Source organism: Muscardinus avellanarius (genome assembly GCF_963383645.1).
Source record: "Muscardinus avellanarius genome assembly, chromosome: 9".
In the NCBI taxonomy this organism is placed as follows: Eukaryota; Metazoa; Chordata; class Mammalia; order Rodentia; family Gliridae; genus Muscardinus; species Muscardinus avellanarius.
In genome coordinates, this window is record NC_137795.1 from 5,772,325 (window position 1) to 5,795,865 (window position 23,541).

The following is a 23,541-nucleotide window of genomic DNA, read 5'->3' on the forward strand; positions in this document are numbered from 1 at the left end:
TAGCATTCACTATTTGGAGCTGAAATTCACTGGCTACAAAGCTTTATGCTCTACATCTTAACTTTCTTTTTTTCTTTTTGCAGTACTGGGGACCAAACCCAGGGAAACTGTACCTCTGAGTTACACCCCCCGCCCTATTTTTTTTAAGTCTTTTAATTTAATTAATTAATTTATTTATTTTTGTGGTACTGGGATTCCTGGAAACCCTTCTACCTTTGGGCTACACTCCCAGAGACCTATTTTTTTATATATATATTTTTATTTAGAAACAGGGTCTCCTAAGTCAGCGCGGCTGGCTTTGAACCTGCACAATACTCCTGTCTCTGCCTCCCAAGTGTGGGGATTATAAGTGTGCGCCACCATACCTGGCCTAGTCTTTTTATTTTTGAAACAGAGTCTCACTGAGTTGCAAAAGGCCTCACTGAGTAGCTGAGGCTGTCTCCGAACCATGATCTTTCGGTCTCAGCCTCCTTCATTATTTTATTTTTTAATTTTTTAATTTTTTTTTGTGGTACTGGGGTTCCTGGAAGCCCTTCTATCTCCGGGTTACACTCCCAGACCTACTTTTACATTTTTATTTGGAAACAGGGTCTCCTAAGCCAGCGCGCGTGGCTGGCTTCGAACCAGCGCGATCCTCCTGTCTCTGCCTCCCAAGCGCAGGGATTACAAGCGTGCGCCACCACGCCCGGCCAGCCTCCTTCATTTTTGAAACAGGGTCTCATTAGGTCGCTGAGGGTCTTGCTAAATTGCTGAGGCTGGTCTTGAAACTTCAATCCTTCTGTCTCAGTCTCTCAAGTCCTGAGATTACAGGCATGCACACCATGCCTGGCGCTATCTTAGCTTCCATTGAAACACTTAGATCTTTCTCTTAGTCAGTGCTTGGTAAGTCTAAGCTACTTTATATGGATGACTTTCATTACCTGGCATTTCCATCTCAATTTTTAGTTAAATAATGCCTTCCCTAACACTCCGTTATTCCTTACTATTTCAATAGCAGCTATCTGAGAGAAAAACCCACTTATGAGTATCATCTGTCTCATTTTCAGTTCAGCGAGATTGTCAAGAAATTTCAAACAAAATTCATCTAATACATTAAATCATTTATTTTATTTATTTTTTTTTTTTTGGAAAGGGGTAACCGGCAGACACTGAATTTACATTTACTTGGTTAAGCTGGGAGGCTGGTGATTTGGGCTTCATGCTCTGGGCAAGGAAAACAGTGTGTCAGTTATTTGCAAGATAGTTAACAAGCCTAGAGCTCACACAGGCGGTCACTTTCTTCCTTTCGCTTCGCTACGCTGTCTCCTCACTGACCAGGCTGACTGATGAGGGTCCCCCTAGCTGGCCTGAGATAAAGAAACAGGGCAGCTTGGCAGTCATGCACAGAAAAACGCTGCCCGGGCTCAGGGTATTCATGTCTTCAATAACTCCTAACTGAACTTGAGGACAAAGACCTTTTCTCCCAGGCAGCTTCCTCCCCCTCCTCTAGACATTCTGTCTCCGGTCTCCTAGCTACAGGCGCGCAGAACTCCAGTCCCCAGAGCCTGAAGGCAAGCCTGTCACCACCAGTCAGGGGGGGAGAGTTCCCAGCCTGCAGCCAACTCTCCGAGAGCAGAGCACTAATACCTAGTCCCCCAGAGGAAGTCATGAATCTTCGTGGTGCTTAGAGACTGAGCTCAGGAATACTTTGCCATAGTCATGGCGCCGTGTCTAAAGCTACATGGCCCAATACAGTAGCCTCTCCCCATATGTGGCTATTTAATTTTTTTTGTGTGTGTGTGGTACTGGGGATGGAACCCAGGGGCATTGTACCTCTAAGCGATACCCACAGCCCTATTTTTCAGTCTTTTTACTTCTGAAACAGGGTCCCACTGAGTTGCAAAGGGCCTCGCTGAGTAGCTGAGGCTGTCCGCGAACTGCGATCCTCTGGTCTTCGCCTCTCCAATGCTGGGATTACAAGTGCGCGCCACCACCCCGGCTATGTGGCTTTTTATTTTTTTATTTTTTTGCGGGTCTGGGATGGAACCCAGGGACGTTCAACCTCTGAACTACACAGCCTGCCCTATTTTGAATTCTTTATTTTGAAACAGCGTCTCCCTAAGTTGCAGAGGGCCTCACTAAGTAGCTGAGGCTGTCCGCGAACTGCAATCCTCCAGTCTTGGCCTCCCGAATGCTGGGATTACAAGTGTGCGCCACCACGCCTGGCTGTGGCTATTTCATTAAAAAAAAAAAATTTAGCTGTGGTCAAATGCACACAGTATGTTTCATTTTAGCTATTTTTAGTTGCACAGTTCAGTAGTGCTAAATATATTTACACTACTATGCACCAATCTCCAGAATGTTCATCTTGTAAAAGTGCAACTGTACCCATGAAACAATTCCCCAGACCCTGGTAAACACCATTCTTTCTGTTTTAACATATTCTACATGCCAGGTATGAATCAAAGCACACAGTACAGGTTAAACACCCCTCATTCAAAAATATGAAACCTGAAACTTTTTGAGCTTTGACTTGACACCATAAAGAGGAAAATTCCACACCTAATCCTTAACCAAAGGGTCACAGCCAAAATGCAGGCACACTAAAAATACTGTATAAAATTACTTTCAGGCCAAGCATGGTGGCACATGCCTGTAATTCCAGTACTTGAGAGGCTGAGATAGGAGGATTTCAAGTTTGAGGAAAGCCTCTGCAATTTAGTGAGACCCTGTTCTAAGATAAAAATTAAAAAGGACTGGCGGTGAAGCTCAGTGGTAGAGGGCTCCTGGTCCTACACCCCCCCCCCCCAGTATTACAAAATACAAAACAAAACTGTAACATTGAAATTGAGTTGGGGGTGGCAAAGAAGCATGTAACATTAGAAGTAATTTCAGTTGGAGGTGCTAGAGGTCAGAATATACAGCAGGGCTGCAGACACATGCGTTCAAACGCTCTCAACAAGGACTTCCTGGGAAATGCCGGCCAACTTAGCCATCAATGGAAGCTAAACTGGAGAGTCTCATTAATTAGAATTGTTAGTTTATTGCTAACCTGGCAAGAATCCTAATTGCTCTCACCACAAAGCAGCCTTAGTCGGCAGGCCTGTTGCTTTTAAGGTTTTTTCCCTTGAGTCCCATAGTAAGAGAGAAACGCTACACCTATGACCAGTGCGAACACATGTTTATGTAAGTAAATGTATATAGCCCAACTTAGAAGCACTTATGACAACACTTGCTTCCACTCCGTGAGATATATTCTTTGTAAAAATCTTTTTCTAAAAAAGTGTCATTTTATCCACTCAGTTGATTTCGGAACCCATGAGAGGACCATAAGAGTTTGGAAGGTGCTGATTGGGAGATCTCCGGATCCAGCTTCGGGCCCACAGCCCGACGCTACAGCCCCGCCAACACAGTCCTTTTGGAACAGTCTCTCACCACCACTCATGGCTCAGGTTTGGGTTAGGGAGGGAGATATTGGCTTAGAGGGGACACGTAGAGGTTTGCAGAAAAGTGAAGGTATCTAAAATTCATCTAGGGGCCGGGCGTGGTTGCGCACGCTTGTAATCCCAGCCTTCAGGAGGCTGAGACAGGATGATCGTAGTTTGCAGACAGCCTCAGCTACTTAGTGAGGCCCTTTGCAACTCAGTGAGACCCTGCTTCAAAATAAAGAATTAAAAAATATGGCTGGGGGTGTCACTTGGAGAAAGAATTCCCTGGGTTCCATTCCTAGGAACACACACACACACACACACACACACACACACACAAATTCATCAAGGTGCTAGAGAGAGGAATGAACTAGATACACAAAGGCTTTCCAGATGGAAAGGAGGGCCACATTCATGTTTCAGAGTTAGGATTCAGAGACTCGGATCAGGAGAAATGGGATTGGCCTCACCATCAGCTTTCTTACCCCGACTTAGCCATGAGTCAATGGCTGCGCCATGGTGCATTTTCTCCCCTGTTTCAAAATAAAGAATAAAAAATAGGGCTGGAGGTGTAGCTTGGATATAGAAGGCCCCTGGGTTCCATCTGTAGTACCATACACACACACAACATGGGCTATGGCATCTTCTAGTTATCTTCACATTCATTTCGTCATCACACCTCAAAACCTGTTACGAGGTGGCCACGCATCTATAGTCTGGGCACTGCTTCAAGACCATCAGCTCCTGCCTGAGGTCCCTGCATCTGTGGAGTCAACCAAACCTGAGTTAAAAGAACAGTGTGGGTAATGCACACATTTCTATGTTTAGAGCAGCACAATCCATAATTGCCGAACTATGGGACAGGCCTAGGTGTTCATCAACAGATGAATAAGTTACAAAATTATGGGATGTGCCTACAACGAAATTCTACTTAGCCATAAGGAAGAACAAAATTATTTCATTTGCAGGGAAGTAACGGAACCGGAGCATATCATGCTAAGTGAGGTTAGGCAGTCAGGAATGTGAAAGGTTGGATACTTCCCCTCATATGTGGAAGCTAGGGAGAAATTGGGACACAGGACAGACTCCAGACAAAGGAGGAGAAAGCTTAGTGGAGACTGGGAGGCAGGAGGGGCGAGGAAGACTCGGTGATGTGCACGCACCAACTTATCAACGCCAATCACAGTGTGGTGCAGGGAGGTGGGGAGGGAGAGGGAGCGGCTGGGGCTGGGGGAGGCTCGCCGGTTGCTGTGGGCACATGTGCCTCTATCACCCTGGGCTTCATGATGTGTGAGTACAGTTCAGTGCAATAAAATAAAGAACAATATTGGCAGCTGCATCTGTACTAAACACGTATGGACCCTTTTTTCTTTTCATTGTTCCCTAAACAATATGTACACAAACTTTTTACATAGCCTTCGCTTAGTATTGGGTGTTAGAAACAACCTGGAGATGGGCTGGGTGTGGTGGCTCACGCTTGTAATCCCAGCATTCGGGAGGCTGAGACAGGAGGATCCGGGTTCACAGCCAGCCTCAGCTACTTAGTGAGGCCCTCTGCAACTTAGTGAGACCCTGTTTCAAAATAAAGAATAAAAAATAGGGCAGGGTGTGTAGCTTGGAGGTCGAATGCCCCTGGGTTTCATCTCCAGACCCGCAAAAAAATAGAAAATAAATAAATAAAGTGTGCAGGAGGATATGTGTAGGTTACATGGTGGTACTGGGGTTCCTGGAAACCCTTCTACCTCCGGGCTACACTCCCAGACCTATTTTTATATTTTTATTTGGAAACAGGGTCTCTTAAGCTAGAGAGGCCGGCTTCGAACCTGCGCGATCCTCCTGTCTCCGCCTCCCAAGCGCGGGGATTACAAGCGTGCGCCGCCACGCCCGGCTATACACAATTTTATATAAGGGACTTGAGTATCTGTGGGTTTGGTATCTGTCGGGGGGGCTCAGGAACCCATCCCCTCCAATTCCCAGAGGCTGCAGTGTTTTATTTGTTTATTTATTTGTTTATTGGGTGTGTACTTGTGTGCATTTCTGTGTGCATGCATGTCACATGTATTCGCATGTTTGCGTGCATTGCGTGTGCGTGAGTGTGCATGCGTGCTTGCTGGCGCTCATCTTCTACCAGAAGCAGGGACCTCCTTTTCTTTTTCCACTTCGCAGTGTTATTGGTGGCCACTGAGATGTTGCGAATCTGAGCTCTGTGAATTCTCGGGGCACTAACTGGTCTCCGGTCTCTGGCTCTGCAAGCCCGCTCCCTGCGCCTCCTGCACTGGCCAGCTGGGCCCTTCCACAGTGGAGCCACTGTGGCTGGTGGGTTGTGTTTGAGGAGCTCGCCACACACAAGTCCCTTCTCACCACCCTCTCTTTGCAGAATGGACGGCGCCCCTCCCAGCTACTGCTTCGTGGCCTTCCCGCCGTGCTCGAAGGACGGTCTGGTGGTGTTTGGGAAGAATTCTGCCCGGCCTCGGGATGAGGTGCAGGAGGTTGTGTACTTCCCTGCGGCTGAACACGAGTCTGAGAGCAAAGTGGAGGTGAGTGCTGCCTTGCTGGGTCCTCGGGGAGGCCTGCTGGCCATCGACCTCACCGTGTCAGGCCACTTCTGTGGGCTCCCATATCCAGGCCCGAGCATGATCTTAAAAACTAGTCTCATGGGCCGGGCGTAGTGGCGCACGCTTGTAATCCCAGCGCTTGGGAGGCAGAGACAGGAGGATCGCACAGGTTTGAAGCCAGCCTCAGTTATTTAGTGAGGCTCTCAGCAATTTAGTGAGACCCTGTTTCCAAATAAAGTATAAAATAGGTCTGGGAGTATAGCCCGGAAGTAGAAAAGCCCCTGGGTTCCACCCCCAGTGCCACACACACACACACACACACACACACACACACACACAAAACAAAAAACAAAAAACAAAAAACAAAAAACTAGTTCATGGACAAGGGTATGTTCACTGTGGTCCTTACTTTATAATTAGGTACAATACTTAGGTGGCTCCAAAGTCAAATTATAGAATAAGATATATTCAAAGTCGGCCTTCTTGTCCTGTATCCATCAGCATTCTTGCAGCTATACTTTAAAGATTGACCATATAACTTAAAGGAAAGATTTATTTTCTTATGGTTTTGGGTCCAGTCCACTTGAGGCCGGGGCCCGCGGGTCTCAGGGCATGGCGGCGGGAGGCAGGGAGAGCACGTGGGCTGTGCTCTTCACATTGCTGAGTCTAGAAACAAGGGGGGACCATATATACAGTATCCAAGGCTGCGTCCCAGGGACCACCTCCAGCCATATCCTATGATGGATTTATCCACTTGGGGGACTACAACCCTCATGTCTCAATTACATCAGCTCCAAACATTAGTAAATCCGCTCTTTAGGGGACATTTTGTATTTAACGATGACATTCCTTATCTCCTCTTTGCTATTTTCTTTCTTTTTCTTCTCTATGTAACCATGCTTAAGAAGCTTTTTGGTTTAGCCTTCCATTTAAAAACTTACAGATGTATGTAATGAAACGCACACACACACACACACACACACACACACACACACCTATTCTATCTGGTCCTTCCCTCCTTTCTTAGGTAGCTTCATACCTTTTCTCCAATTAGCTTTTTTCCACTAAAATCAATCTCAAGGATCAGGGCATCGTATGTATACAGGCTTTCTTCTCTCCTTATTTAGAGTTGCGTAGTGTTCCGTGTTACAGATGCACTACAGTGTAATCAGCCCCATGTCGCTGCTGGATATTCGGGTTGTTTTCTAGTCTTTTGCTCTTGTCAATAGTATTGAAAGGCATAATAGCCTCACGTATCTATTATAGTGTCTAGTCTTGTTTATTTGTTTTTAATCATACTAACACATGTCCATCCATTCCTATTTGTTGGTGGCGTCACCTTTCATTCCTGATTCTCTTGGGGTTTCCAGGCATGTTGTAATATCAACTGTGGATACCGACATTTTGCTTCTCATACATCACTAATTATTTTCTTTTCCTGATTGCTTTGACTCACATCTTGGATTCAGTGTTAAGGGGTAGTGGAGAAAATGAGTGTCTTTTTCTTTGTGTCTGACCTGAGTGGGGTTGCCTCTCACCTCCCCATGGACCGAGTCCTCCTTTAGACTGGCATTTATGCTGCCCAATCATGTTAAAAGCTTCTATATGAATTCCTGAACTCCTACTTTGTGTGTTAAAAAAAAAAAAAAACTCGGATCACAGGTTCACAGCCAGCCTCAGCCTCAGCTACTTAGCGAGGCCCACTGCAACTTAGTGAGACCCTATTTCAAAATAAAGAATACAAAACAGGGCTGGGGGTATGACTCAGAGGTAGAAAGCCCCTGGGTTCAATCTCTAGTTCTGCAAAACAAAACAAAACAAAAACAAAAACAATGACTCAGAAATAGATATTAAATTTTGTTGAAGGGTTTTTTCATTACTCATAGAGATAATCACTTTTTTCTATTAATTTGGTAAATTTAGCCATGTGTGCATCCATAAAATAACCTTGATTATGGTTTGATTACTTAAGAGAGAATATGTGTGTGTTTAAATGGTAGTTGTTTTTGTTAAAAGATGAAGAATTTGGAGGAAAAATTGGGGCTAGTAAATGAAGAAGCTCTTTCCACTCACTACTCTTTGGTCTTTTATGGTTTATAAAATAAACAGATTTTGCCAGGCGTGGTGGGGCACGCTTGTAATCCCCGCGCTTGGGAGGCTGAGAAAGGAGGATCACATAGGTTCGAAGCCAGCCTCAGCTACTTAGTGAGGCTCTCAGCAACTTAGAGAGACCCTGTTTCCAAATAAAGTATAAAATAGGTCTGGGAGTATTGTCCGGAGGTAGAAAGCCTCTGGGTTCCACCCCCAGTACCACCAAAAACAAACAAATAAACAGATTTCCTGTTTTAAATGAGTATTCATCAATGTGTCCAGTATTTTATTTACTCAATCTTAAATCACTGTTTCAGTCTTCTCTCTCTCTCTCTCTCTCTCTCTCTCTCTCTCTCTCTCTCTCTCTCTCTCTCTCTCTCTCTCTCCCACTCTCTCTCTCTCTCTCTGTGGTGCTGGGCTTGAACCAGGAGTGTTCAAGCTACTACACCCCTAGCCCTATTTTATTTTTTATTTTGAAATAGGGTCCTGCTAAATTTCTACACACTGGCCTCGGACCTGTGATCCTCTGTCTCTACCTCCCAGTATTGGGATTACAGGCATTTACCACCATGCCCAGCTCTGTTTCAATCCTTTAAAAGCCCAAATCAGCACCAAAGAGCAACAGACCTATAGGAAGGGCTTCTTTATTTTCTTGTGTATAGTACTGGGATTGGACCTAGAGCATTCTGCCTTCAAACTACACCCCAGGCCTATTTGATTTTTTATTTTGAAACAGGAGCCTCCCTAACTTGTTGAGGGCCATTCTCTGTTGCTGTGGCTGGCCTTAGACCTGAATTATATTGTTTCAGCCTCCCAGGCTGGGATTACAGGCCTGTGACACCATGACCAGCTCATAAAACACTTATAAATGTGTCTGAAATAAATATTTCAAAAAAGGTTCTTTTTGTTTGGAGGGAAAATGGGCTAAATAACTCCTAGTGTTTTACTCTCTTGGTTACAACCACTTTAGGAAATAGACTAGAATCCTTTTACTGGTTAACCCATGGTATATTATTACTCAAATATGCTGTGGGTGAAATCATGCCCCCTCACATAAATAGGTATGGTTTGACATATTAATAGTTAGTCTTCAGTAATTAGTCTCCTGACCTCTTTTCCAAGCCTCGTACCTGGGCTTCTACCTGTCTCTGTAAATTTCCAAATGTGTGTTTTGCAGGAAAAATACCTCCCAGGTCAAGGACCAAGTTCATTTTCTCCATCTCATTTGCCCTGTTGCCGTAACGGCACCAGCACCTGCCACACAGATAACTAAACACAGGGAGGGACGTTGACCTGTGCTGCCCCCCCAGTGCCCAGGGCAGCTGCCTTGGGGCCCTGTGGCTTCCCATCTGGTGCTCCCCCACTGTGACCCCTGTCTCTTTCAGGTGGCCCCATCTTTCTCTGCTTCCATCTTCTCTCTGGCCCCGGCTCTTTCTCCTGGATCCTTTTCCCTGCAGGGTTTCCAGAATTTTCTTTTGAGAACACAACTCTACCACTCCCTTATTTTAAAAAAGTTTGGTTTGCTGGAGTCCTACTACCTGGAGGTTGAGACAGGAGGATTGCAGATTCAAGGTCAGCCTCAGCAATGTAGTGAGACCTTGTTTTAAAAAAATGGCTGGGAAGTGGAGTTTTGAGGGAGGTAGAGTACCCTGGGCTTAATCCCCAGCTTCAACCCCCCCCCCAAAAAAAAATTGGTTTGTTTACAGACAAGTCTTATTTGTATGCTTTGTATGCTGGGGCTTGAACCCAGGGCGCTCTACCTCCAAGATACGACATCCCCAGCACTATTTTATGTTTTATTTTGAGACAGTCTTCTTGCTAAGTTTCTGCACTTTGGCCTCAAACCTGTGACCTTTCCTGAGCAGTAATCTATTAATATTAGCCTTCCTCTCTTTCTTTTCATTTAAAATTAATAGATTTTTCTTTTAAGAGTATTTTTAGCTGGGCATGGTGGTACACACTTGTAATGCCAGTACTTTGGAGGCTCAGATGGGAGGATTGCAGGTGTGAGGCAGGCCTCAGCAATTTAGCAAGACCCTGTTTCAAAATAAAAAATGAAAAAGAAATCGGGCTGGAGATGTGGCTGAGAATCAGGGATAGAATGTCCCTGGCTTCAATCCCCAATACCACCACCATGATCAAAAAAAGAGAAGTTTTATTTCCCTCCTCCTCCTCCTCCTCCTCCTCCTCCTCCTCCTCCTCCTCCTCCTCCTCTTCCTTCTTCTTTTTTGGTGGTACTGGGGTTCCTGGAAGCCCTTCTACCTCTGGGCTACACTCCCAGACCTGTTTTATATTTTTATTTGGAAACAGGGTCTCTTAAGCCAGCGCGGCTGGCTTCAAATCTGCGCGATCCTCCTGTCTCCGCCTCCCAAGTGCAGGGATTACAAGCGTGCGCCACCACTGCCGGCCAAGCAGTTTTATTTCTACAGAAATACGAACCAAAAGTGTAGAGTTCCTACCTGCCCCATACCTGTGTTCCTAGTCTTCCTTTATGAACTTCTTACTTTAGGGTGCTTGTTGTAATTGACGAGCCAACATTGATACCTTATTATTAACTCAAGTCTGTAGTTCACTCTCTCTCTCTATTGAATATTCTGTGGGTTTAGACAAGGGATAATGACCTGTGTCCACCACTTTAGTAGCATAGAGTATAATTTTACTGCCTTAAAATTCCTCTGTGGTCCTGACCTGCTCACCCCTCTTTTATAGTCTCTGGCAACCACTGAACTCTCTCCTGTCTCTATAGCTTTGCCTTTTCAAAAATGCATGGTTGAGTTGGGCGTGGTGGCGCACACTTGTAATCTCAGCATCCAGGAGGCTGAGACAGGAGGATCAAGGTTCCCGGACAGCCTCAGCTACTTAGTGAGGACCTTTGGAACTCAGTGAGACCCTGTTTCAAAATAAAGAATAAAAAATTGGACTTGGGGTGTAGCTTGGAGATAGAATGTCCCTGGGTTTCATCCCCAGTACCACACACACACACACACACACACACACACACACACACACACACACAAAGCATGGTTGATTTTGTACAGCATGTGGACTTCCCAGATTGGCTTATTTCACTTAACATTATGAATTTACGTTTGTACCATGTCTCTTCAGGATGGAAAACACATTTTTTATTACTGTAGGATGTTTGATTGTCTGGATGCACCACAGTTTGTTTATCCATTCTTGTTGAAGGACATGCGAATCACTTCCAGGTTTAGCAGTTATGAATAAAGCTACTATAAGGACTTGTGTGTAAGTTTTTGTGCAGACATAAGTTTTCAACTCATTTGGGTAAAGATAACTTTTAAATGTAATTTTACATTTTGAATAGGTAATGTTTTGATGTGGTTCAAAGATTAAAGGATACTAAAAGGCTTCAAAGTAAGAAGTTTTCCTCTCTCCAGAACTATTTTGCTGGATTCTGATCTTATATAACCCTTTTTTATTAATTTCTTGCACATCTTTTCAGTGCTTTATGCAAATGCAAAAACAAAACAACGTCTATCTGGCCTCATTTTCTGCCTTTTTTCATGAAAGTAGCACTTAGTATGTGCTGTTCTAAAACTTAATGTTTAAAAGATATAATTTCAAACATGCCGGAAAGTTCTGCTGTTTTCCATAACTGATTTAATTGTTTCTCCACTGCTGGACACCTGGGCTGTTTTTCTGTGTCTTCCTGGTCCACATGTCGCAGCTGAACGGCCTTGTACCTGAGTCCTCCTGTGCTCTGCGCACGTAGCCACTGGACGCAGGGTCGCCGGTTCCTCTGGTGAGGCTTTGTACCGACTGACCTCTGTCAAGGCCACATCGCTCCTGCTTACTCTGCATCTCCCTTCTCAGCTGTTCTCTTCGGCTGGCTCCCCAGGCCCCAGCTATGCTGAGCTGCTTCCCAGTTCTTGAACAAACAGCACACGGGCATTTCTCTGTGCATTTGTTCTTTCTGTCCCTTGCTGAGAATGTCCTCGCTCTCTCAGCACTCACCCACATGGTCGGCCGAGGCATCCTTCAAGGCCCCAGCACCAGTGTGCCCTCCTCCCTTTAGACGGCCTGCTCTCTAGGGGCATGGAGGATGTTATACATGTCCTACCATTATAAGGCGATTGCAATTCACCAGGACCTGGGTGAGGGGACGAGTTCTGCCCTCGAGGCGGGTCCTCGTTCTTATCCTGCTATCCCTGTTACTGAGTCTTGGGCCTTCAGACTTTTCTGAGACTCGGTTTCTTCATTTCCTGGATGGAGATCATAACCCTTCTCTGCCACGTGCCAGGACTCTGGTGGTGAGACCTGGAGCCGACGGGTAGAAGCGCTTTGTGAACACTGTGACGAGGGCATTGTTTTTTTTTTTTTTTTTTTTAATAACTAGTACTAAGAGGGTCGTGACTCCAGCCCCAGTGCCCACACTCCTGACTTTAGCATGTGTTTTGCAGTCTGATTTTCTAACTTGTTCTTTCTTAACCCTTTCTTACAGTTATGCCTACCTTCCTTCTGCCATTGTTCCCAATACAGAATAATGGGTTCTTTCCATATCTGGGCCTATGAGCCATTATTGTTAGCATGTAACTTTCATAAAAGTATTCTTTCACTTATAGATTTAAAAAAAATATAAGAAGTAACAACTTTCTATAAATTCCCATCTATTCCTCATCCATTTTATAGATTTATTTATTTATTTATTTATTTATTTATTTATTTATTTATTGTGGTACCGGGCATTCTACCATCCAAGCTACACCCCTAGCCCTATTTTTTATTCTTTATTTTGAAACAGTATCTCACTGAATTGCAAAGGGCCTCACTGAGTAGCTGAGGCTGTCCTTGAACTGCGATCCTCCTGTCTCAGCCTCCCAAATGCTGGGATTACAAGCGTGTGCCACCACGCCCAGCTCATTTTATGGTATTTAAAACACATGTATCTTGAGGTTTCTGTAAAAATTTCATACTTGATTGTTGAGGTCCCAGGACCTCATTCTCTAAGAATAACCAGGTGTGAAAGTCATCCTGATTGCTCATCCACCCACCCACCCTCCCAGCTGGCCCATCCTCTTAGCTGGTCTGTCTTTGCAGATGGTCCATCCATCCTCCCAGCTGGTCCATCCTTCTACCTGGTCCATCCTTCCTAGTGGCCCATCCTCTTAGCTGGTCCATCTTCCACCTGATCCATCCTTCCTCTTGGTTCATCCTCTTAACTGGTCCATCCTTCCTTGTGGTCCATCTTCTTAGCTGGTCCATCCTCCCAGCTGGTCCATCCTTCCTCGTAGTCTATCCTTTTAGCTGGTCCATCCTTCCAGCTGGTCCATCCTTCCTCATAGTCCATCCTCTTAGCTGGTCCATCCTTCCACCTGGTCCATCCTTCCTAGTGGTCCATCCTTCCACCTGGTCCATCCTTCCTAGTGGTCCATCCTCTTAGCTGGTCCATCCTTCCACCTGGTCCATCCTTCCTAGTGGTCCATCCTCTTAGCTGGTCCATCTTCCACCTGATCCATCCTTCCTCATGGTTCATCCTCTTAGCTGGTCCATCCTTCCTCATGGTCCATCCTCTTAGCTGGTCCATCCTTCCACCTGGTCCATTCTTCCTCGTGGTCCATCCTTCCAGCTGGTCCATCCTTCCAGCTGGTCCATCCTTCCAGCTGGCCCATGCTTCCTCATGGTCCATCCTCTTAGCTGGTCTGTCTTTCCAGCTGGTCCATCCTTCCTGATGCTCCACTTTCACCCTGTCACTCACTGCCCTTCTTCCTCCCATCAGTCATTTTTGTCCATCCATCACTATATGTCAAGTTCACTTTGCTTGAGTCTAGAAGAATAAGAAATAAGATCCTTCAGCACGGAGGTGCTCCATTTCTAAAATTACACCGCACATTATTGTTCAGCTGTACCGTTGGCGGATTGGAACATCTAAATTTTGTATTCTTTAGTATTTCCCCTGTGGATTCTGGGTTTCTCACAACTTCTCTTTGGGTTGTGGAGACAAATGGATAAATATGTATCTGCCTTTGAAAGGGCCTCTTTCCTGTCTGAGGCTGCTGCACCACCGCATGACACAACTTGTCTCAGCTTTAAGCACAACTCTTCTTACTGGGTGGGGGAGGTCGAGAAGCGCGCGCGTATGTGTGCAGGTTTGTACACATACTCATGGGTGATGTAGGCCTATTCTTGTATGGCTGAACCTTTCCTTTCGTAAAACATTCCACCAACATTACAATATTGTTCCAGAAAAACAATGGGCTTCAGTTACAGTTACATTATTTATACTTGGTGCCCAAGAGGCTAATTGTATCAAAGTTTATGGAGACAGAGAAAGTGTGTGTGTGTGTGTGTGTGTGTGTGTGTGTGTGTGTGGTGTGTGTATGCGTGTATGTGTGTGTGTTACTAGGGTTTGAACCCAGGGGTTTTTACCTCTGAGCTACATCTCCAGCCCTTTCTTATTTGTTATTTTGAGACAGGGTCTTGCTAAGTTGCTGAGGGTTTTGTTAAGTTGCTGAAGCCGGCCCACCCCCCATCCTCCTAAGTACTGGGGTTACAGGGGTGTACCATCACTTCTGGTGGACAGAGAGAACTTTTCACAGCTAAGTTAGATTTAACACTTAATAGTTTAAAAATAATCTATTACTGTTTTGCATTAAATCTAATCTCTGTTATTTCCTTCCATCGTTTCCTTTCCTTTTTTAAAAGTTAACCTTATGTCTGGTTTTCACTAGCCTCATGTTCGGAATGGGCTTTTGGTAGATTGTTTGTTTTTCCTTCTAGTGAACATATTTATGAAAAGAATAGCAAATTAAGAATGAGGATGGCTTGGTGGCCTTGGTAGAAGAGTTGCCCATTGGAGATTATAGCTGTAGTGTGTGTCTGTCTGTGTGTGTGTGTGTGTGTGTGTGTGTGTGTGTGTGTGTGTGTGTCCTGAGTTTTAATCTGAAGTTTACTTCTGACAGTGAGGAAGCACAGGCCATTGTAGAATCACTGAGCGCTGAGCGGAGCTCTGGGCGCCGGCCGTCTGCACGCACTCTTCCTGTCTGTCTCACTCTTTTCTCTCCAGGGGCTGTGTGAGTGGCCAGCTTCACCCTCCCTTCCCTGACACAGAGCAGAGGGCAGCGTGTCTCCTCCCAAAGCAATATTCACTCCAGGCCTCTGGGCTGCTCAGCCCCAAAGGTTCCTTACAGCTTCAGGGAAAGACAAAGCAAATCTTTTAAAATATGGTTGAGGGTACTGTCCTCTGAGCTCACCACCTTCTCTCTTCTCTTCTCTCTTCTCTCTCCTCTCTTCCCTCTTCCCTCTTCCCTCTTCCCTCCTCTCTCTCTCTCTCTCTCTCTCTCTCTCTCTCTGTCTCTCTCTCTCTATTTGGTACTGGGCACTGAACCCAGAGGTGTTCTACCTATGAACCACACCCTAGCCCAATTAATTAATTATTAATTAATATACTTACTTATTTATGCATTCACTTATACTGGGAATTGAACCCAGAGGCATTCTGTGTCTGAGTTAAAACCCCAGCCTCTGTGTGTGTGTGTGTGTGTGTGTGTGTGTGTGTGTGTGTGGTACTGGGGGTGGAACCCAAGGGCTTTTCTACCTCTGTACTATACTCCCTGACCCATTTTATATTTTATTTGGAAACAGGGTCTCACTAAGTTGCTGAGAGCCTCACTAAGTAGCTGAGGCTGGCTTTCGAACCTGGTGATCCTCCTGTCTCAGCCTCCCAAGCACTGGGATTACAAGCGTGCACCACCATGTCCAGCAACCCCAGCCTATTTTATTTTTTATTTTGAAGCAGAGTCTCACTAAATTGTGAACAGTGTTGCTAAGTTATTGAGGTTAGCCGTGAACCGGAGACCCTCCTGTCTCAGCCTCCCAAGTACTGGGATTCTAGGCATGGACCACTGTGCCTGGCTATATTATATTATATTAATTATATTATATTTATGTGTGTGTGTGTGTGTGTGTGTCTGTGTGTGTGTGTGTGTGTGTGTGTGTGTGTGTCTGTGTGTTACTGGGGGTAGAACCCAGGGCTTTTTTACCTCCAGGTTATACTCCCAGGCCTATTTCATACTTTATTTGGAAACAGGGTCTCACTAGGTTGCTGAGAGCCTCACTAAGTAGCTGAGGCTGGCTTCGAACCTGTGCAATCCTCCTGTCTCAGCCTCCCAGGCGTGGGGATTACAAGCATGCGCCACCACGCCCAGCTTTATTCTTTATTTTCAATCAGGGTCTCAGCAAGTTACAGAGGACCTCACGAAGTTGCTGAGACTCTGAATGCCTTCTTTAGCCTTTAGTTAGACTCTTATGAACAACCCCCAGGATGCACCACCCGCCAAACCCTCGACACGGCAGGGAGGTAAAAAGGTTAAAAACAAGCAAGCAAAAACCCACGAGCAACGGTGAGCAACGCTGCTGGAAAATTGCACATTCTGGCGTTTCTGCAGTTTGGCGCAGGCTCCCTGCCCCTCCTCCCGGAACGCGCTGACTCCCGAGTGCGCCTCACAGCAGTGTGGTGCCAGGGCTGTGCTCACCACCAGTACAATAGGAGAGGACCATGGCCGCATTTCAGCCTTTGAAACGTCTATTGTGTGCGTGTCTCTGTCCCAGTCCACTGGGCGAGGTCCAGGAATGTGTGTGCTGGAGTGTGGGTGGCGTGGGCGCCAGCTGCTGCTGACCTTGCTTTACATTTTGGCCTCAATCCCAGCAGACAATGGAGGACTCACGCCGCAGAGCGCCCTTTCTGCCTGTCAGGAGGCCCTCTCCAGGCTCCTGTGTCCCCCCTCCAACGCGGCCAGTGTCCCCTGCAGCCACCTGGAAGAAGGGCAGGCTCAGGACAGGCGGCTCCTGTAAAGCTCCAGGATCTGAGTGAGAGCGACTGCGCTGTCCCCAGCTCGGGGCATTCCTATATTGCTACGTGGCTTTGACAGTCAGAAGTCACACTTGCGGACAGATATGAAAGGCCGGGAGGGAGTAGCCGTGGGGCAGAAGACAAATTACACATCTCTTGTCACAGTTTACTTGGACAGCTTAATAACCAAAGCTGAGACAGAGCCGCTCTGAGATGGGCGTGGTGGCGCACGCTTGTAATCCCTGCGCTTGGGAGGCGGAGACAGGAGGATCACGCAGGTTTGAAGCCAGCCACGCTGGCTTAAGAGACCCTGTTTCCAAATAAAAATATAAAAATAGGTCTGGGAGCATAGCCCAGAGGTAGAAGGGCTTCCAGGAACCCCAGTACCACCAAAAAAAAAAAAAAGTACATCTCAGTGACACTCTTTCTTCCCTTACCCCCTTTACTGGTTGAACCTAGGGGCCTTCTACATCCAAGCTAGGCCCTCTTTTATTGAAACAGGATATCATTAAATTGATGAGACTGGCCTTGAACTTGCAATCTTCTTGTCTCAGCCTCTGAAGTACTGGGATTGCAGGTGTGTGCTACCATGTCCAGCTACTCCCAGATTTTTTTTTTTTTCAAGCACTGGTAATGATTGAACCCAGGACATTCTACCTCTGAGCTACACCCCAGGCCCCCTTTTTTATTCTTTTGTTTGAAACAGGGAGGGTCTCACTAAGCTGCAAAGGGCCTCTCTAAGTAGCTGAGGCTGGCTGCCAACTTGTGTTCCTCCTATCTGAGCCTCCCAAATGCTGGGATTATGAGTGTGTGCCACCATACTTTCGGCCCTTTTTATCTTTTGTTTTGGAATAGGGTTTCTCCAAGTTGCTGAAGATCTCACTAAATTGCTGAAGCTGGCCTTGAGCCTGTGATCCTCCTCTCCCAATTTCCCAAGCATCAGGATTACAGATACATGCCACCATGCTCAGATCTTTCAAAATCACTAAGGGTCTTGCTAGGTTGCTGAGGCTGGCTTTGAGCCTGTGATCCTCCTGTCTGAGTCTCCCAAATACTGGGTTTATAGGCATGTATCACTGGGCCTCACTACCCTTATTTTTTCTAGTAGAAATTTGGCTAGAATTTTTTTATTTTTTTATTTTTTATGGTGCTTGGGATTGAACTCAGGGGCGTCCTACCTCTTGAGCTATACCCCCAGCCCTATTTTATTCTGTATTTGAAAACAGGGTTTCACTAAGTTGCAGAGGGCCTCACAAGTTGCTGATGCTGGCTGTGAACCTGCGATCCTCCTGTCTCCGCCTCCCAAGTACTGGGACTACAAGTGTGTACCACCACGCCCGGTTTTGGCTAGAAAATTTGACTTAGGGAAATAAATTGTTTTTGCCATGCTGAAAGACGAGATCAGGTGCTATTTCTGTTATGTTTCCCTGGTGAAACCTCTTCGGAGATCTCAAATCCCACTTCTTCTCTGCCTCATTAATAATGTGGCAATTGCCAAGGTTGGTGAGTTTTATTTAAAAAAAAAAAAAAAAGAGAGAGAGAGAGAGAGACTGCCTGTGGAGTTCATGTTCTAGATGGCTGGCTTCATGAAACTTTCTAATTATATATGGTGTAAATGTTCCTTATATTGTGAGATTTGCTTCTAGCCTGGGATTTTAAATAACCAAACCATCTGAGAATAATGTGTTCATCCTTCCCCTCCCTGCCCCCATCTCCCAGAGGTGCTGTGATTAGCCAGATTAAAACCACAATGGACCGGGTTTGAATAGCCCTTGTTAGGCCGGGGTTTCTGTGGTCCATGACAAAGAGGTCAGAAGGGGCATGTGTCTGGGCTCCCTGAGGCTTTGGTGCTTGTGCAGGGGAGGGGGAGGTCTGGCCACGCTGGCTTTCAGTCCTGTGCTTAGGAGGGGCTGACTGGGCCCATCTGGCTATTTGGGGATCCCCTTCCTTCCTCATCATTCTGAATTTGGCTTGGAAAGTGTCAGGTTGGCTGCATACATTCTGTACTCCCACGAGGACCAGCTGGTCTTTTTGATTCAACATGCAGCATTTTTCTCAGTCCTTGTAGAGCCCTTGCAGCTCCCTGCCTCAAAGTCATTCCAGTAGCTCCCCTCAGCGGCACAATGGGGGACTCCCTGGACCATGAATGCTCAGCTGACACCTTAAGGTCCTTCTCAGGACCTTAGCTCCATCTGAAATAGCTTATTGTCTGGCCCAGTTTTAAAGATTGACTCAAAGATCATGCACTTGAGAAAGCCTCTGGCCCCTTAGGTCCTTCCCTCTCTCCTTTGGACCTTTATTATGCTCCCTTAGACCTGCACAATCCATCCATCCATCCATCCATCCATCCATCCATCCATCCATCCATCCATCCTTCCATCCATGCATCCACCCACCCATCCATCCATCCATCCATTCACCCATCTATCCATCTACCCATCTACCCACCCATCTATTCATCCACCCACTCATCCACCCATCTATTCATCCACCCACTCATCCACCCATCCACCCACCCGTCTGTCCATTCACCCGTCCACCTACCCATTCACCTGTTCATCCTTCCACTTATCTGTCCTAAAAAAGTTTCTTGATGCTTCCTATGTGGCAGCTTTGTGATATGTCCATGGACCGACAACAGAGACTTTACATTCTTCCTTCATGGAGTTTACATTCTAGCTGGGGGAGCTAGAAAATGCAAATAATAGTGTAATGAGTAGGTCAGTTCTATAGCATTTTAGAAGGGGGAAAATAAAGCAGGACAAAGCTTATCAAAAGGAGGGAGCGAGATGCCGTGATAAGGACGTAGGGGCCTCGGTGATGCTACCGTCATCATGGTGGTCATGATAGTTTGTGTGGGCTTCTTTTCTTCCCAGTGGAAAGGACAGGAACCGGGCATCTTCCTTGACTGTCTGCCCAAAGCACTTGGCACAGAACACTTCGGTGTAGCGGGTACTAAATAAATAAAATGAAAATGAGTGTATAAAACTGAAGTTGAGGACAAAACAATAAAGCCATCTCTATTTTTACTTTTTTCTTACCTTAAAAATTTGTTATCAGTCTATGGTTAAGGAGATGAGATTCCTTTCTTATCTAAATTTTCCCCAATGGTATTGGGGATTGAACCTAGGGGCATTCTGCCTCTGAGCAATACCCCCAGCCTTTTTAATTTTTTTGTTTTAAAATGGGGTCTCTCTATGTTGCTGAGAGTCTTGTTATATTGCGAAGGCTGTCCTCGAACCTACAATCCTCCTGTCTCAGCTTCCCAAGTACTGGGATTACAGGCGTGAGCCACCATGCCTGGCCCATGTATTCTTTCTTTTCAAGACAAAATTTGTCACTTGCACTCAGTGGGGCCAGGGGAAAGACTTGATCAATGCCTGTGTGAGTTAGCTCTTCACTACAACAAATATTCAAGATCATTAACTTAGGCAGAGAAAGTGGCTATTTTGGTGCATGGTTTTGGGGGCGGGGTCTAGTCCTTGATTGGTTTTCCCTGTCACTTGGGGGCTGTGGTGAGGTAGCACTTCATGGCAGGAGACTGTTGGAGGGAAACTGCTTATGTCAAGAGCCGGGAGCAAAGGAGAAAGAGTAAGAAGTTGGTGTCCCACAATCCCCTTCAAAAACATGACCTCAGGCCTGCCTACCGTGCCCTACCTCCCCCCCCCCCCTGCCTTTCTCTCTAGGGCACTGGAAATTAAACCCAGAGGCATTCTACCTCTGAGCTACACCCCAGGCCCATTTTATTATTTTTGTTTTGAAACAAGAGTCTTGCTAAACTGCTGAGGGTTTCGCTAAGTTGTTGAGGCTGGCCCTGCAATCCTTCTGTCTCAGCCTCCCAAGTGTGAGGATTCCAAGTGCGCTCCACCATGCCTAGCTCAGGCCCTGCCTCTTCAGGGTTCATCACTGCCCAGTAGCACCACCCTGAGGACCAAGCCCGTGACACAAGGGTCTTTGGGAGTCATTCAACATCCAAACCATAGCAATGGAGGGATGCAAACTTAAAATCGAAACTTAGATACCACTTAGAAAAGTACAGAGGGACGTAGTTGTGACAATTGCTCTGGCTGGCTTTTTTGCTCTACCAGAAAAGCTTTTTAAAATACATTATTTTTGGCCTCTGAATAGGAGAAACATTTCAAGAGTACTGTTTTATTGTCAGTTTGCCACACACACAAAAAAAAGACTTGAGGGTTTCTTGGCAACCCCTGGTCCTAGTTTTTTGTTTATACATCTGTATCAAGTGAAATGACATACTAGAGCTCAGTTACCCCACAGACACGATGTCTCCCGACCAGCCAGTGTACGGGCTGCACGTGTTTCAGCTTATACGAGGTTCGAGATGGTGGGGAATCGATGCAGAAGAGCTTTCTGGGCTGCATTCACTGGGTATAGCAGTCTTGAATTAAAAACTGGAACAAAAACAAAAACACCTAAGGAATGCTTTCAGCGGCACAATTTAAAACGTAAATGATTCCTGCAGACCTGAAAATGGTCCCCTGGGAGCTTGTGATCTCTGGGTAACTTAGAGCCAGAATCCCACTGTGTATCCAGCACACAGGGAGACTGTCAGAGCCCAAGGCTCCATGGATGACCTGGTGCCCCAGCCCAGCCCCCTCGTGGGCCATGGTGTGGGGAGGGAAAGGGGCCGTGTTGGCAAGGAGCTGCATGGGTGTCCCTGCTGGGCCCAGGCTTTTTTTTTTTTTTTGCACAGCATAGTGTGTGTGTGTGTGTGTGTGTGTGTGTGTGTGTGTGTGTGTGTTACTGGAGATTCAACCTAGGGGATTCTACCTTTGAGCTTCATCCCTGGATCTCTTTTATTTTTTATTATTATTATTATTATTATTATTATTATTATTATTATTTGAAATAGGGTCTCCCTAACTGCAAGGTCTCTCTAGTTGCTGAGGCTAGCCTCATACCTGAGTTACTCCTGCCTCAGCCTCCCAAGTACTGGGCTTACAGATGTGCTCCACCTCACCTGGCTTATGCAGCAGCACTTTTACTGGTTTTGTGTTTATACTTCTATGTAAGAGGTTATAGCCAGGTGTAGCGGCGCACGCTTGTAATCCCAGCATTTGGGAGACTGAGACTGGAGGATCGCAGGTTCAAGGCCAGCCTCAGCTACTTAGTGAGGCCCTTTGCAACTCAGTGAGACCCTGTTTCAAAATAAAGAATAAAAAATAGGGCTGGGGGGTGCAGCTCAGGGGTGGAATGCCCCTGGGTTCCATCCTCGGTACCACCACCACAACAAAAAGGAGTTTGTATGAAATAAGGGTTTGAGGTTAAAAATTCTTTGGAAGAAACGATTTGCTTCAAATGAGCTCCCTCGTTGTCCTGGTAAAGATACAGCAGCTCGGAGAAGGCGAGGCAGGCGAGTCCAAGTGGTGCGCAGTGCTGTTCCAGTAGTGGCTAGAAGCTCTGTCCTTCTAGCGGGTTCACTTGGAGACAGGAGCGCGCGGTGCGCGCGAGAGAGACGCTCTGAACCCCAGCAGGGTCTCAGTGTTGCCGGTGGGAGATCTTAAAGTTATTTCGCACCATCTCAGTCCTTGCTTGTCTGCTTGGAGAACACTTAAACTGAAGCACAAATGGGGGAGAACGGGAGGTTTATTTAGAGAAGTGATGGGCACTGCAGAGAGGGCAGAGGGCCACACTCCAGGGGAAAGCTTCAGGAGTGGGCCATTCCCAGGGTGGAAGGCGGCCCTGGGGCAACGGGGTCACGCTCCAGAGGAGGGGTCTGGAGCCGTCCATTTCTGGGAGAGGAAAACAGTGTGGGGCATTCCAAGCGCCAGGGTTCATGGTCCCTTTGGACACCTTCTTTATACCTGTTACCTTTGGGGTGACTGACAGCTCTTGCCCTGTTGTCTCCCCGCCCCCTTCTCACAGAGGAGGGGGGTCAAGACGAACAGGGCTCTGCTGGTAAACCTCCCGCCAGGCCAGGCCCAGCTGGCCCCTCTGCTAATGTCCAGCTAGCTCCCTGGCACCCTTCTGCACACAAATCATCCTCCCTTTTCTCTGTTTTCTTTTTCTTTTTTTCGGGGGGGGGGGTTGGTGGTGGTGGTACTGGGGATGGAACCCTTCTACCTCCAGGTTCTGGGCTACACTCCCAGTCCTATTTTATATTTTATTTGGAAACAGGGTCTCTTAAGCCAGCAAGGCTGGCTTTGAACCTGCGCGATCCTCCTGTCTCCACCTCCCAAGCGCAGGGATTACAAGCGCGCCCACCACGCCTGGCCTCTGCTTTTTAGGTCAGGCTGCTGGGGAAAGTTTATTTTGAAGGTAGAGCTCTACTATATATATATATATATATATATATATATATATATATATATATATATATATATATATATTCAAACACTACTGACCTAGCAGGATCTCAGCAAGTGAGAATGAGTGCCTGTGTCTGCTTGACATGCTGGTAGCCGCTGTGACTATGGAGATGGCCGAGCCCAGGTGTCCGGGACAGCGAGGGGCTGAATACTTGGTTCAAGACGACCACGTCCTGTGGGTAGAAGGGTTTGAACAGAATAGACCTAAACTCATCATGGAGACCTTTGAGCTGCATTGAGACTGGGGGGGGGGGTGTCTTTTGAAGCTCTGTTCCCAAGGCCTTTTATTTTTGGCTGTTTGTGGGTAATGTGATGGTCCAGTGTGCGTGAGTACCACGGTGGAAGCT

General features: G+C 46.4%; 1 protein-coding gene across 1 annotated transcript in view; it reads left to right on the top strand.

The window, feature by feature from the left end:
• Positions 1-5,785: 5,785 nt before the first annotated feature.
• The window catches only part of SCRN1 (secernin 1), a gene marked incomplete at both ends in the record, with an annotated part of 43,988 nt that continues 26,232 nt past the window's right edge, over positions 5,786-23,541 (top strand). Inside the window, one exon of the mRNA XM_080701527.1 lies at positions 5,786-5,944. Coding sequence (XP_080557653.1) covers positions 5,786-5,944 — 159 coding nt within the window. The remainder of the gene's footprint in view (positions 5,945-23,541) is intronic.